Here is a 15,599-nt window from a genome sequence, read left to right as displayed (position 1 = left end):
ACAATCCAGGGGCGTAACTACCGGGGAAGCAGCGGAGGGAGCTGCCACAGGGCCCGGGACATTAGGGGGCCCGGCGACAGCCACTACCGCTGCATTTTTTTAATTTATTGTTTAATAGGTCGTTAACGGCTGGAGTTACTCCAGCCGGTAACGGGCCCTATATACTTACCAATCCTGGCAGGGGCTAGGGGTAAGCGACGGCGCAGGCCCCACAAGCACTATTATACTCAGGGATCTTTTCGGATCCCCGAGTATTACGATCAGAGGCCCGGGAGAGGTAAGATAACATAAAAAACTGTGGTACTTACCTCTCCAGGCTTCGGCCTACTTGCGTGACATGATATGACCTACAACACAGGGGCCCGGTCTTTCACGGTCTGAAAAGACCCCAGAGTATAATAATTGTTCATGTGTGTCCACAAAGGGACATAATACTGTGTACTGGGGCCACTATGGGGACATAATACTGTGTGTGCAGGGGCCACTATGGGGGATAATACTGTATGGAGGGGCCACTATGGGGACATAATACTGTGTACTGGGGCCAGTATGGGGACATAATACTGTGTACTGGGGCCACTATGAGGACATAATAGTGTGTACTGGGGCCAGTATGGGGACATAATAGTGTGTACTGGGGCCAGTATGGGGACATAATACTGTGTGCAGGGGGCAATATGAGATATTATAGTGTGCGCAGAAATGCGGGGGGGGGGGGGGCAGCGGTAGGGGTCAGTTGGTCGAGGTCCTCAGCATCGGGGGGGGGGGGGGGGGGCAATGTCAAAAGTTCGCCACGGGGCCCCGCCATTCCTAGTTACGCCACTGAAACAATCTCTACAGACATATCATATAATTCTTTACATATATATATATATATATATATATATATATATATATACACACACACATATATACTGGTAGATAGATATTTAAGATTGATATATTTGTATATATCCATACGCAAAACCATAGTTTTTAATTGCTATTCAGCAATTGCAGATCTAACTATTATCTAAGTATATCCATCCATCTCAATATCTATCTATTTATCAATCAGTCAGATATTTATCTATTTATATCATCTATCACAGTATCATATCTATCTACCTCTGTGTCTTGTATCTATTTCAGTATCCAAGGAAAAGGCAGCACTCCGTTGTTTTTAAATAGACAATAGTGAAGTTTAGTCCATGTGTATGGCCAACGTTTCAGCTCTGGTGAGCCATTGTCAAGCTGAAAGGCTCACCACGTTGCCTATACACATGGAGTAAACGTCATAGTTAGTGCTGCCTTTTTCCTTGGATATTGATCTATTTCAGTATCATCTTTCCAAGACTTTTGTTGCACCTGACTGTCAAAACAAGAGTCCGTGCTTAGAAGTTGAGGGTGGGGGGTATTTTATATGATACAATAATATACGGGTTCTATGTCGCACCTACCCCTGCTACCTTCATGTCTGGTGCACATTCTGAGAGACATGAAGGTTTCTCCAGCCACCACCACTATAGATGTGACAAGTCACAGATTCGGGTTGGCATAGATTCCAGAAAACACAAATCACATCCTTGTAGAAGGTTGCCACTAGATGGCTTCAGTCGCACATGTTCCCGAGCCCCATTGACTCCCAAACAGTAGAAGTTGTGTAAGTGGGAGGATATGTCTGGGTCACCAAACATTCCACGTGCTGCAGCCGCAGGGAGGGATCCTCTGTTTATTCCCAGTCATCAGTGAAGATGGGACAGACTCCTCCAGAGGAAACTGGACCCTTCTACTGATACGCAACCTGCCCCAGGACCAACCTGCCCCCTTGAAGTACCTGGCAGCCCTTCCGAAATGATGTAAGAGGTAGAAAGACACGTAAGAACAGATCCAGCAGCAGGAAAGGGGGTGTGCGAAGGGAAGCCCAGACACCTAGTCCATGAGGAGAGAACCCTGAGCCACATTGTACATGAAGAGTCCTGACAGCTCAAATCTGCAGGTCCTTGTTTCCCAGGACAGGCTGGATAGAAGATCAGATCATGTGAGTCCCCAGGCAGGAGCTCCACATCATGATCAAGCGGGATGGGTATGAAGGGAGACAGGTGGAGCCAGTGACCCGCACCAGCATTGCCCTCTGCATCTTCTTACTCTGGACCACAGAGGTCTCTGCCCTGGCCGACTTCTCAGGTAACCTATCCCTATGGAGATGTAATACGATGGACTTGTATACCACATCATAGTGTCTAGAAATGTCTATTATTTGGCAAATGTTCCGGTTGGTTGCGGAAAAAATGCTGCAAATTAAGAATAGAAGGGTTAATAGTTTAAAACAAATTGAATGAAGACAAGAGAAATGTAAATCCCATCAATATTCGGTGTGACCTTTGCCCTCCATCAGTTCTTCTCGGACAGTTTTTGGCAGGACTGGGCAGGGAGGTTGTTCCGGCCATCTTGGACATCTAAGCACAGCTGCGGATGTAGGCTTGTCCAATCCGTCTGTCTCTTCATGTCATCCCAGACAGACTGGATAAGGATGAGATCAGGGGTCATATCATCACTTCCAGGACTCTTCTTCCAAAGGGCAAAGGTCACACCAAATATTGATGGGCTATTTCTGAAAGCATTCTTAGTTTAATTGTCTGCCTAAAACATTTGCACAGGACTGTATACAATACATTACTTATGTGTAATGGATATCCCAAGTTAACCCTATACATCAAATTGATGCCCAGTGCTCCTTCCCCCCCCCCCCCCCCCCCCGAAGTCTATAGGAGTGCACCTTCTGGCCTTTGTTGGGCGCTATACATCACCTTCACAGTATCGTAGCAGATTGCAGTGTGCACGGGGCCATAGCTTTTGCTGTCTTCTGTTCTCTGATATGTAATAATGGTTCATTTTATTTTTTCATTTTGTAAATTTTGCCTTTAGAAGCACCAGGATAGTTTAGTATTGTGACAAGTAATTGTGAGATTTTATTTTGTATTCCCCTGTGCATGTATATGGCTTATTGCAGTATAAAGGGGCACTCTGACACTCCCTGCTCCCTCCTCTTACAATGCTGACTAATATTGTTGTTGTTGTGATTGTCAATGTTACTGTATTATTTATGTGGTATTTGTGGGTACATTTTATACCGCCATTCATTATCACGCCTGCACAAATTACTTCTGCAAATTACAGGTACTTTCCGGAGCATAAATGATATGGTATATAGACCGCACCATAAATACCATACGTGCCTGGTAGATCCTGAGACTAGGACGACACGGTTTCTACTCCTATTGTTTGTGTATTGACCAAAAGAAAGACCTGAGATTCCACTTACAAGTGAGCTTAGACTAGGTTCACATCTGTGCTGCACCAGACCGCTAAAAAATCGGTTACACGCGGACAAGGGCCGATACCGTTGACTATTATGGGATCCTTCCCCTTTTTTTAGACTGTTTCTGGGGATTTCCAAAGGATACTCCAGTGCTGATGTGAAATTAGCCTAAGCAGTGATACTCAATGTCAAGCAGCAGCCAATACCTATTGTACTATCTTAGATAACAGTGTGCTTCCTACACTATGGCGGTTCTATGGGTTGGACCAATGTTACTTCCAGGATGACAACGCCAGCTGTCATGTAGTATACCATGGCTTGATACAGTCACAATCAGGTTAACCGACTGGACTGGCCTGCCCAGAGCCCAGACTTGAACTCTGTCGAGCACCTCTGGGACGAGTTGGATCGCCGAACTAAGGGGTGCAGCAGCCATCCAAAATTGGAGAAAGAACTTACCTGTCTTCTCCAAGCCGAATGGAATAAAATACCACTAGCCATCATACAAGGACTTTTGGAAAGCATGCCGTGGAGGGTCGAGGCTGTAATTGCCGCTCTTGCTGCTCAGACCACAGGTGTCCAAATACTTATTTTTAGACAGTGTACAATCCTTCCTACTAATATTATAAACTAGCTATAACCCGCGACTTCGGCGGCAGCCCCCTGATGCCTCCGCAAACCTTGGATGTTTGTTCCTCAATCACAGCCGAATGGCTGAACGGATTTAGGTGAGATTTCACACATACCTAGATACTCATGAGGAAGGAAACATAGACTACATCTTAGGTCCCACACTCCACCGGAATCCCGGCCTTGACCGGTGAAAGTTGTCTCCGACTCTACTGCAGGATCTGAGATGATGTCATCGCAGGTCTTTCAGCGGAGCTCCTATTGGTTGTCTGCAGTCTGGGGGTGGGCTGCAGGGGAAGCCGCGCAGCCCAATATGTTGGTGGCATTGAGTGGGCGGCACCAGTGCCCAAGTCTGCGCCAGAAAACATGTCAGCTGCTCGCAGCTCCAGAGCGACGCTGCCATGCCGGCCAGCAGCGCGGTGCCAGCATAGGTTGCGGCCGCGGAACCACGCATTCAGCAGACAGGCGCACCTGCCCGCGAATTTGCCGCCAGGGGTGGGCCCGCAAGGGAACAGTGGTAGGGGGGCATCGGTGGGGGCGTTTGGTTTGTGTGTGTTGAAGCAGCGAGGGCCATTGTTGTGCAACACAGAGGAGGGCTGGTGAGGCGCGCGGGCATGAGTGACGGCGGCGGATGCGCCACGGTGAAGGAAGCTCATGAGCGTGGGAGCGCCTGTGGGGAGAAGGGGGCCTGATGCTTTGAGGAAGGTGGGCCCGCGGGTGTGCTGGAGGTGGATCGGCCAGGGAGTGAGGGGGGACGCGGATGAAGTCGCAGGTAATGCTAGTAAAGTATACATCTAATTATTATACAATATTGATAATTGTGTAATATAATTAAAAGTAATTAATCCTTTTATGTTTGCTAATTTTTTCCAACTCTGACTCCACCCAAAGTTAGGTTTATGTGGTCAGTACAAAGAACTGGCACATGATTTAGGTTAGAGGACCCCGCGGCCCAATACCGGGCCTTGGATCACCCAGTACCAGTGATGCACATCACAATCTCAATTCATCTTCAGGTTGAATCTGGATTTGGAATCTGTATTTATTTTAAGAGTCTTTATTCTGGGGTCTAGCTTGTACTTTTTGGGGAGTCTTCTCTGTGATCTGAATTTATTCATCTGTTTCTGAATACGGTTTGGAGTCTGGTCTTGGGTTAGTATCTGTTTTAGAGCTTTATGTTCAATTCATTTTGGGGTGTCAGTTTTTTTGTTTATAGGCATTAAGCGGGGGCGGGACCTAAATAAATTGGGTGGGGCTTATGAGAAAATTTTAGCCCCAGCTTATCACACTATATTGTAGGGTGGTGTATATTGGGATACAAGACTATTTTGATGTAGTGTGTTGGCTGTACATAGTGGGATGTGTCGCTTCCCTGAGTCACATAATGTTATTATAATCTCAATGACCGCACAAGGAAGTTATGATTATCCTGCTCTCTCTCCACGTCCTGGGGAGGATGACTCTGATCACGTCCGTGTTCTTCTTCCAATTGTCAGACTATAGGATTACATCAGAATTAAAATCCCATTTTTTTAGTGCACAGTTCAGCGACGGACCTGGGTGCGGTACCCTCTAAGGCAGTCAATCCATAACAGCACCAGCTAAATACTGCCATATAGTGATCAACTGTTTAGTCATTCAGCAGATGGGTACGCCGTGCCACATAATATTATATACAGCGTCCAGATATACATGGCACACAGCGTCCAGGTCAGGACACCATGGAAAATTTTGACTCTGATGCACAAAATATCTATTGGACCAAGAGGCAGAGGGTTTTTTTTTTCACCTCTTGCTGGAGTTTCTCTCTGTGATCTATCTCAATGACCAACAAGGAACTGCCATAAGTTTGATACTGATTTTCCTGCTGACAGACTACCTGTAATGAGCAGAATGTGTGAGTGAAGATTGATGTAGCAGAGCTAAGTGTGGGGACATTTAAAAGTAAAAGTGCTAATTGTATGGAGGGAAAAGTGGAGAACACAGAGCTGAGTATGTGCAGGGACATGAAGACAGCAGAGCTGAGTGTATGGAGGGAGCAGACCGTATGAAGGGAGGAAACATGAAAGTAGCAGAATTGTGAGTTTGGGGGGAGCACAGAGATAGCAGAGCTGTGTGTGCAGGAGGGAAAGCATGTGAGAAGCAATGTTGTGTGTGTGTGTATAGGGGGAAACCTGTAAATAGTGTCGCTAGCTGTGGGTATGCAAAACATGGAGACAGCAGAGCTCTGAGTGTAAGGAATGTGAACGTAACAGAGCTGAGTGTGAGGGAGAACATGGAGACAGCAGAGCTCTGAGTGTAGGGAATATGGAGGTAGCAGAGCTGAGTGTGGGGGAGAATATGGAGACAGCAGAGCTCTGAGTGTAGGGAATGTGGAGGTAGCAGATCTGAGTGTGGGGGAGAACATAGAGACAGCAGAGCTCTGAGTGTAGGGAATGTGGAGTTAGCAGAGCGGAGTGTGGGGGAGAACATGGAGACAGCAGAGCTCTGAGTGTAGGGAATGTGGAGGTAGCAGAGCTGAGTGTGGGGGAGAACATGGAGAAAGCAGAGCTCTGAGTGTAGGGAATGTGGAGGTAGCAGATCTGAGTGTGGGGGAGAACATAGAGACAGCAGAGCTCTGAGTGTAGGGAATGTGGAGTTAGCAGAGCGGAGTGTGGGGGAGAACATGGAGACAGCAGAGCTCTGAGTGTAGGGAATGTGGAGGTAGCAGAGCTGAGTGTGGGGGAGAACATGGAGAAAGCAGAGCTCTGAGTGTAGGGAATGTGGAGGTAGCAGAGCTGAGTGTGGGGGAGAACATGGAGACAGCAGAGCTCTGAGTGTAGGAAATGTGGAGGTAGCAGAGCTGAGTGTGGGGGAAAATGGCAGCACTCCCATTGTAGTGAATGGGAAGTCCCCTCGTATACGGCTAGCTCTGCTCATGCCGAGCCGTACACGCCAGCACATCCCATTCACTTCAATGGGAGTGCTCGTAGTGAAAAAAGCATCCCATTCATTTCTATGGGGAGCGCTCGTATGCCGGCTGCCATAGAAATGAATGGAACTGCTTTATACGCCGCTTATTCTGAACGTGTTTTACATTCAGAATAAGCTGCCGTTTACGTAGTGTGAATGCACCCTTAAAATGTCATATCTATATAAATGATATATTTATGTACCTAGTATGGGGACATTGCTACTGAGAAATAAAATCCACTGGTATATTTTAATTTCCATAGCAAAATGGAGATAAGCGGCTGCCAGACACATCTGTCTCTGCTTATCTCTATGATGAAGAGCTAACACCGAGATTGGTTGTATATACTCCACATACTGTACAATGGTTAATCTCCTACACTTCTGAGACTGTCCTTATACCTGTTGTCCTATAATAAGGGTACGTCAGCACGGGACGGAATTTGCAACAGAAAAAAATTGCCAATTTGGAGCATAAGTTGTGGCAAATTCACGACAAGTTTTATATGAAAAATCCACATCGCAATTTGTTGTCTATTTCATATCCACATGGATTTGTGCCTAAGATTTGGTAACGACTATAGATTCAATTCCATAAGAGAAAACCCGCAGCATATTTGCTCGGTGTCAGCGATGATAAGATGTTCCTATAGCAGCGGGTTCGGTTCCTGCCATGACGCCGCAGCATTCCTCTTCTCAGGATTGTACATTTGCGGGGGGGATTATTGTGGGGAATTCTTTCTTGGGTCAATGGTTTTTCCGCTCTGTGTAATCTGTACGATCACATCTCTCCTTTAGCTATCTCCCTGCCTGCGCCGCTTATCCCTCCCTGCACGTTCTAAGGCTTTCTCTAATCGCTTCCACGCCTGCTGCGAGGGAATGCATAAAACAACATTACGTTTGCCCTCCTCGGCCTTCCCTATCCTGCACAGTTAGAAGTTCTCACAGTCACAGCCAGCGCGCAGGAAGAAAACTTACAATGAGTTCTAGTTCTTCCTTTCCAGCTTTTGGCTTTTCTCAGACTCAATGGGAACTTAACACAGCGGCTAAATATAAAATGTCGCTAGTGATGTCAGCCACGCCGGACGCATTACAGAGGACAGATCAGTCATTTCTGGGATTCGAAGAAAAGCGGCGCCCCTTACTACATTCACCCCCTCTGTGCCATATGTTGCTCACTTTGCCAACTTTCTACACATACGACATTGGTGGTTTAGTATTCCTGGTTATGGACACACAGAAGGGGGGAGTCCGACGAGTTGTAGAGCAGGGATTCAGGGCCAGCATCAAACCTGGACATGTTTCCTACCCTATTCGTTGTCAGCCCTTAATGACACCACATCCGTTCCTAAGCCCCTATCCCAACACCTTCCCCAGGTAAAATCCCCGGGTACGCCCATGAATATCCCTGGAGGGGTAGAATGGCTTTTTGGTTACTAACAAGTATCTCCGGTGGTCTAGGTTTTTTTAAAGGGTTAAAACTGATATCCAGGGTGCATAAAAAGCGAGGTCATATACTGTGTGGGGGGTTATGTGGTCATATACCGTGTGGTTGGCCAGAAAAAGGGGGTGTTCTACTATGAAGGGGCCAAATAAGGGGATTATTTGATCTGCAAATGAGGGGCCGTGTCCTATTCATCATAGTTTCATCACGCAACCAAAGACAGCCAGATTGGCATGGTTTTTTTTTGGAGGGGTGCCTTTCTATAGCTTGCCTCGGGCAGCAGAGGCTCTAGGTCAGTGATGGCGAACCTTTTAGAGACTGAGTGCCCAAACTGCAACCCAAAACCCACTAATTTATCACAAAGTGCCAACACGGCAATTTAACCTTAATATTGTGCAGATCCACAATCGCGGACGATTAAGGACCCGCAAAATACGGTCGTGTGAATGGGGCTTTGTCATTTGATTTGAGCTCTGACCTTACCTCTCGGAATGACATTTGGCTTGTTACTGGAAATAATCTTGTCTCCTGACTTCGGCTTTGGTTAGATCTGCCTTGTAAGTTTGTCTTCTGATTTGGGCTCTGACGTTACCTCTCAGACTGACTTTTTGGCTTGTCTCCTGATTTGGGCTCTGATGTTACCTCTCAGACTGACTTGTGGCACTCTTCTGATTTATCCCCTTGGCTTTGATCTGCCTCGTAAATTTATTGTGGGTTCTGGTTAGACTTCAGTTTTTGGACTGTTTATGTCTTCTTCCAGTTTTTGTGGTGATAGCTTGAGCCCCAAATTCAGCACAAGTCCATCTGGCTTTGCGGCAGGTGAAGACGTTTGGGTGCTTGGGGTCTATCTCTCAACGCTGTGTAAGATTTAAATAGCTAGTTCTACTTCTCTTTGTTGTCAGCCGGTTCCTGCAATTTCTGATAGACTGACTGTCATAATAGTGTATTTTGAGACTTCAGAGTTTTAGGATTTTTTTCATTGCAGAGAGTACACTGAAATAGAAAAAAAAATATTGAAAAAAAATGTTTCACATACACTAAAAACTTGATTTACACCATGTTTTTTTTTCTAATGACGTATCCCTTTAAGTGTCTGCCTGTGTGCCAAAAAAGGTAACTTATTTCTATAACTGTATAGGAATACAATCTCATTAAGTGTTAATTATATACTGGAGCGCGGTATAATTAACTACGAATATTTTATTCTGCTCTGCATGTTGTAACATTTCATTCGAGTTATATAATAAGCTTCAGCTATGTACAATAAAAGCCATTAAATAGAGTGTTAATTTACCAGGGAGTCCATGTAACTACATGTATGCGCTGGCTGTGGATGGTGCAACGCGGTAATATATCCTCAAGTCATAAGACAGTGGGCACTTATCCCGCCTTAAGAATTCTCCATGGTCCTGCTCGCCAACACTATGTATAATATATTCCTTAAATAAAGACTCAAACACCAAGGTGGTTAGAAGTGGCCACGGCCATTTTATTCAATAAACAGCATAGGTGCCAAATCTAATATTTTCAACCCCAAAAATCAATAGACAAGGTAAGTCTCCATCATAAAGATATGAACCTGAATGAATCCCACTGCGACCCATCGAGAGAGGTCCTCAAAGCCCTTTTGTACAATACTTGGCTCCTGTTTTATTCCCAGCTGTTAAACACAACCTCCGAGGTACCAAATAATTTTAGTTCCTTGGTGCACCTCCATAAGCTCCCGGCCTGATGGGCCTTAAGACCTTGACAATCCCCTGGAACAAAACCTAGTCCTATAACAACAATACCAAAGACCTCACCAAAGACCTCACCACCAATACGCTATAGCTACCCTTCCCCAAGCACCCATACAATGCCTACCTATATACTTCATACTTGCCTTATCCAGCTGTGCTCCCTGTAGAGTGCCGCCAACCTTCTTGCCCTTCTCCTTGACATAGCTGTAACCGCCACCACTTTCTCCTCCCCCATTAATGGTCAATTAACCCTCTACCTACTGGTGACCTCTCTATTCAAACTCTGTCAGACTCTCACATATCTATTATAGATGACCTGTGCTAAGGATAGGCTTTCAATAGTAGAAAGTGGACAACCCCTTGAAAGCAGCCAGCAGTCAGTTACCGACGGTAGAATCTCCTATATCTGCACCAGGGCACTACTGACACCATCCTGAAAAGCTACGGATGCCGCAGTTTGTTTCATTGCATAAGGGGATAGCGGCTTCCCAAGAGACATCCATTTTTATTTATTTCTTCACTGACCCATTGCCTTCATTGAGCAAAACAGACCCGAGTGAATGATCTGTGAAAAAGTAGTGTGTGGCTTACTGCGTCTAGTTCGTGTGAATATGGCCTTATCCAAGAACTGTCTAATGCAGTGAAGACCTGGTGTCTATGACGTTCCTTCAGCTCCTGAGCGGGTATCGTGTTTAAAGACTCAATATCCACCGTAGTATTATGGTGGATGTCGGGAAGGGTTTAAAAGGGCTGTCCTATTGTGGACACTTATCCCCTATCGCAGGGGGCCTGATTGCTGGGTTCCCCAATGACCAAAACACCCCCTAAGGCCTCCTTGTGAGCGCCAGTACTTACAACTGGTGCTACCAGAGATTACAGCTCCAGAGAAGTGGTGCTCCATTCGCTGGGGACCCATTCACCAGGGGTCCCAGTGATCCAGAGATGGGGACCCAAAGTCACCCTAAGGCCTCGTTAATACAGGGAGCGGATTGGCGGATTTTGGTCCTCAGAGTAACGCGGGAGGCCACGTCACAATAGGGCCAAAATGCACTTGCCACGACTGTCCCGGATTCCGACAGTCGCGGCTTCCCTCCAGAGTAGGCTCAAATGAATGGGAACAGCCCGGAGGGTGCTGCCGCGAGGCGGACGCCGGGGCTGAATCAGCCGAAAGAAAGGGCTGCTCGCTTCTCACATGTTGCTGCTCACGGAAAAAAGTAAGCTAGAAGTCTACATAGACCTGAATTGTGAGGGGGCTGATTATGACGTGGATTCAGCGCCAAAATCCGCCCCCTCTTACTCCGTGTGAATGAGCCCTAAGGCCACCTTGTGAATGAAACACTGAGAACTGTAATCTCTGGCAGCGCCCTCAGCCCAATAAAAGTAAATGGGGCGCTAGTCACGCAAGCACACTGGAGCTCCATCCAAATGGGGGACTTTCGGTACCCCATCCTCTGAATCATTGGGGTACCCAGCAATCAGGCCCCCTGTGATTGGACACTTATCCCCTGTTCATAATGGGACAACTTATTAAGTGTCAATAATGGGACAACCCCTTTAAGGATGTAACAGTAGCGGTAATGTGGACGATATTTACAGTCCAACACTAGTATGACTGCAACAGAAGACCCTTGTGAAATAAACATAGATGACATAGGGGATCTATAGTGGACAAAGTCTGGTCTTGTAAAATTGTGCTGGCACGTAATATGGACCCTAAAATGTCTTAGGGCCAAACGAAACAAGCCGAAAACAAACCATTCTAGTTTTATTGACCACCGACCCACGTTGGCCCTTTGCACCTTGCACCACCCCAGAGGCGATACTTCTCAGTTTCGACAAATTCATATGACATTATTTATGTGGTTTTGTTGGTGCCGCAAATAAGGAGTTAAAAGACTAATAAACACACATGAAACGGGATTCTAATCCTTTCTCAGTCAATATGACCACATTAGTCACAGTATCTGCACCAGCAACAAAGAACTCTCAGATATCCCGAGACGAAGTGCTGGCCACAAGTACCGCGCACAGATGAAATAACACCTTGACTAGGGAGCGGGGCAGGCTCGGCCCATCTGCTGTACGATGTGGAGTCAGACAGCGGGGCCGGGAGTCAGGACGTAGGACTCTCTAGCCAGGGCTACGGAATATTATTCAATGTTCTCTTTACTCCTGGGATTGTTTATGTCTATATTATGTAGATGTATATAGGAGCGCATATCAAATTATTATTATTTAATCAGATTTTCATTGCAAATTTATTTAATCCTTTAGCAACTGATGACAAACCATGTTTTACATTCTTCCATTGTCAAATACCAAGACCTATAACTTAAAAAAAAATAAAAAATAAAATTTTGTCAATGTAACTGTATGAGGGGTTTATTTTTTACGGGACAAGTAGTAGTATTTAATGGCAGTATTTTGGGGTAGATACACCTGACCACAATCTCTTCTACACCTCTTACATGCCGTTGTAGGGCCGGGGAGTGACATTGTGAACAGACCTTTTGTGTGACAAAGTGCAATATTGCTATTGAAAAAAGTTACTTTTAACCCTATGTAGATAAAATGACATTGCCCCAGGGGGGCATGACCACTCCTGAAACAGCACCTGTTATGCCCTATGGTGGTCCAAACATTGGAACCAAAATCCTAGGTGCATTGAACAACATATTTGTATATGGATTAAAAGTTGGTTTTAACAATGATAACTTTACACTGGTAGAAACACAGCGGACCCCATTATAGTGTAGTCTTTATAAGCAGAGTGTTTGTGTGAAGTTTATAATCATGTAATGTATGAAAAACATTGTTATCCTTAAAAGCTGAATGCTAGATATAGTTGCTTATGCTTGAAACTGGTATCATGTTATATGATAAGATGGCGCCTGCATCCAGAGTGGGTGCAAGAAAAACAAATGTTTGGCTTGCTGCAACAAGACAGCTCCCCAAGGTTACTACACAGGACCGGGAGTAGCTGGCTATATATGGAACTGCTTAAACTTTTTCTGTTTGATTGAGAGGTATCATACCAATAAGGAATGAATATGAAAACTTACGTTGTTGTTATAGCACTTCCTTTCTCTGCTACTATTTAACCCCCGTGTTTTTAATAAAAAGTGTGTCGGCACTAGGGTTGAGCGATCGTGTTCGGAAAAGATCGGATTCCAATCGCAATCGGAATTCCAAACACAATCTTTTTAGGTGGGATCGAGATCAGTGATTATTTCCCACAATGCTTTGCTACTTGCCAAGCATTGTGGGAAAAGCTAACAATGTTAGCCTTCACACTGAGTATACGCTCCACTCATTCTGAGCGGAGCGTATACTCAGTGTGAAGGCTCCGCTGCGGTTCCATAGGAATGACTGGAAGCAGCCGGTAACCACAGCCTTAACCCCCTGCGCGCCGGCTGCGTCCATTCATTCTAATGGGAGACTAGCTAACATCTCTAGTAGCTACTTACCTGCAGAGATGGCTGGTCCAGTGCCCGGTGTTCTCGTTCTTCTTCGCCTTGCTGCCCCGCCTCCCAGGTTAGTGTTAAAGAGCTAGGAAGAAGGCTGGGTTTGTGGCTTAGGAGAGTGTGGGTGGGTACTGGGAGGGGAGACATCACGGCTCCCCTCCCAGTACCCGCCCACGCTCTCCTAACCTGGGAGTCGGGGGCAGCAAGGCGAAGAAGAACAAGAACACCAGGCACCGGACCGGTGCAGGTAAGTGGACACTAGGGGGGGACTAAGTAGCCAGAGGATTAAAAAAAATCCTCTGCCTTCTCAGTGATTAAAAAAAATCACTACACAGTGTGGATACTAACTATTAAAGCGTTCAATTGTTAGATTCCATGCTGTATAGTGAATAGGATTGTTTTTAAAATCCGATCTCCGATTAGTAAAAAAAATCCCATTGACTTGCATTGGGATCGGAATTGGGATCGAGATCGGGTTCGAATGAAAAATGATCGGAAATCGGATTTCAAAATCGATCCTGAAAAGTAAAGATCGGCTCAACCCTAGTCAGCACACATTCCTCTGCTAAGAGAGGAGTTAATACCAACCTTTGCGTCTGGTACCAATACCTCGTCTCTAGCCCTTAGCTCATATCAATTAGGATGACAGTTACCCGGGATTATTGGTCAATTAGTCATAAACATGGCTTTGACCTTATCACCTCCATCTTTTGGGTCCTCATGCAGACCCAAATGACGGAGACCTGAATACTAGTGTAAGCCTAACGTAAGACTACATTCACATCTGAATCCAAGTCTCCGTCTGGAGCCTCCGGTCAGTAATCCCAGACTAAATACATTTTTGTCCGGCAATATCAGCAAAATAAATAATAACACCAGATGGACCCCATTATAGTCAATAGGGTCCCTCAAGATCCACCTTTAGATGGACCTTTTTTCTGTTCTAGTGGTCCTGTGACGGACCAGAAGAACAGACAGATGGGCGCAGGTGTGAACGTGCCTTAACTGGGTCAACTTCTACAGAAAGACAACATTCCATGCCAAATTCTTGATATCTGACAGACGTAGAAGAAACAAAAGCCACCCGCTCTGCCACCTCAAGTATAACGTGACCTCAGTAAGCTCCGGTAATGCGATCCTGCAAAGCATGAAGTACGTAAGAACAATTTGTTGTACCTAATTGACTGTGGTTAATGGCTTCTATATGGAGACAGATCAGACCATGTTAGGTAGATACAAACCACAGGAAACATGGCTGCTTCAGAGCCAAGAGATAATCCAGCTCAGACCCCGTATCCATACCGTATAAATAGTCCTCACTTACATCTCCTCTCTGCGCTCACCAGAGGGGGAGGATTGTGGCGGAATTCACAAATTCTTTGTACAATGAATAAATCTCCCTGGGTTATCAGGGCACGTATAACCTTACTCTCACTGGAGATCTTTTTGGTGCATTTTTCATGAAGCTTTTATTTTATCCAGACGTCTGGAAACCAGAACACGACAGAAACTTTACATTAGATGAAAGATGTGCCAAATCCTCCACCCTGCCCCGCAGTGCCAGCAAAAACTGGCGCGTCTGAGAAAGAATTATACCTATTCTATGTATATACTCCCTATCCATTACTTACTGCCACGTAGGAAATATATATGTATTTTATATCAATCTATCTGTCCGTATTATGTCTATTGTGAGAAGGTGACAGGCAGAGTGCTGGCATCCCAGTATCCCCCTAGGTTTCTGACATTTTTGTGGTCTAGTGTCGGTCTTGAGTAGGCCTCAGCAACAGGTGTGGGTCCTAGGCTCATTACTGGGCCATAAAAGGCTACAGAGCCTGCACTTCAGGGCAGATCCTGGGAGCGAGAGGAGGCGCCTGGGTCTGTCCTGAAATACAGAGTGTCTGCTGAGACCGTACTGTGCTACTTTGTTTGTTAGTAGTAGTTTGTAGTAAGCCACACATGATTAGCGTTATACTGTTGAGTTTGTGCTCGGACGAGCAGGGATTTGTTTGACGTATTTTGCCTGAAGTTAAGGCTGTATTTTATTGTGCTTATTTTGTACCTGACAT

At 45.7% G+C, this 15,599-nt stretch overlaps 1 protein-coding gene across 2 annotated transcripts in view; it reads left to right on the top strand.

Annotated features, from left to right (window-relative positions):
- Positions 1-1,734: 1,734 nt before the first annotated feature.
- The window catches only part of EVA1C (eva-1 homolog C), a 45,848-nt gene continuing 31,983 nt past the window's right edge, over positions 1,735-15,599 (top strand). For both annotated transcript variants that reach the window (XM_075262564.1, XM_075262563.1), the window contains exon 1: positions 1,735-2,166. In XM_075262564.1, the coding sequence (XP_075118665.1) occupies positions 2,049-2,166 (118 nt within the window). In that variant the 5' untranslated portion in view covers positions 1,735-2,048. The remainder of the gene's footprint in view (positions 2,167-15,599) is intronic.

Source organism: Leptodactylus fuscus, chromosome 2, assembly GCF_031893055.1.
Source record: "Leptodactylus fuscus isolate aLepFus1 chromosome 2, aLepFus1.hap2, whole genome shotgun sequence".
Taxonomy (NCBI): Eukaryota; Metazoa; Chordata; class Amphibia; order Anura; family Leptodactylidae; genus Leptodactylus; species Leptodactylus fuscus.
This window is presented reverse-complemented; position numbering and strand designations above follow the sequence as displayed.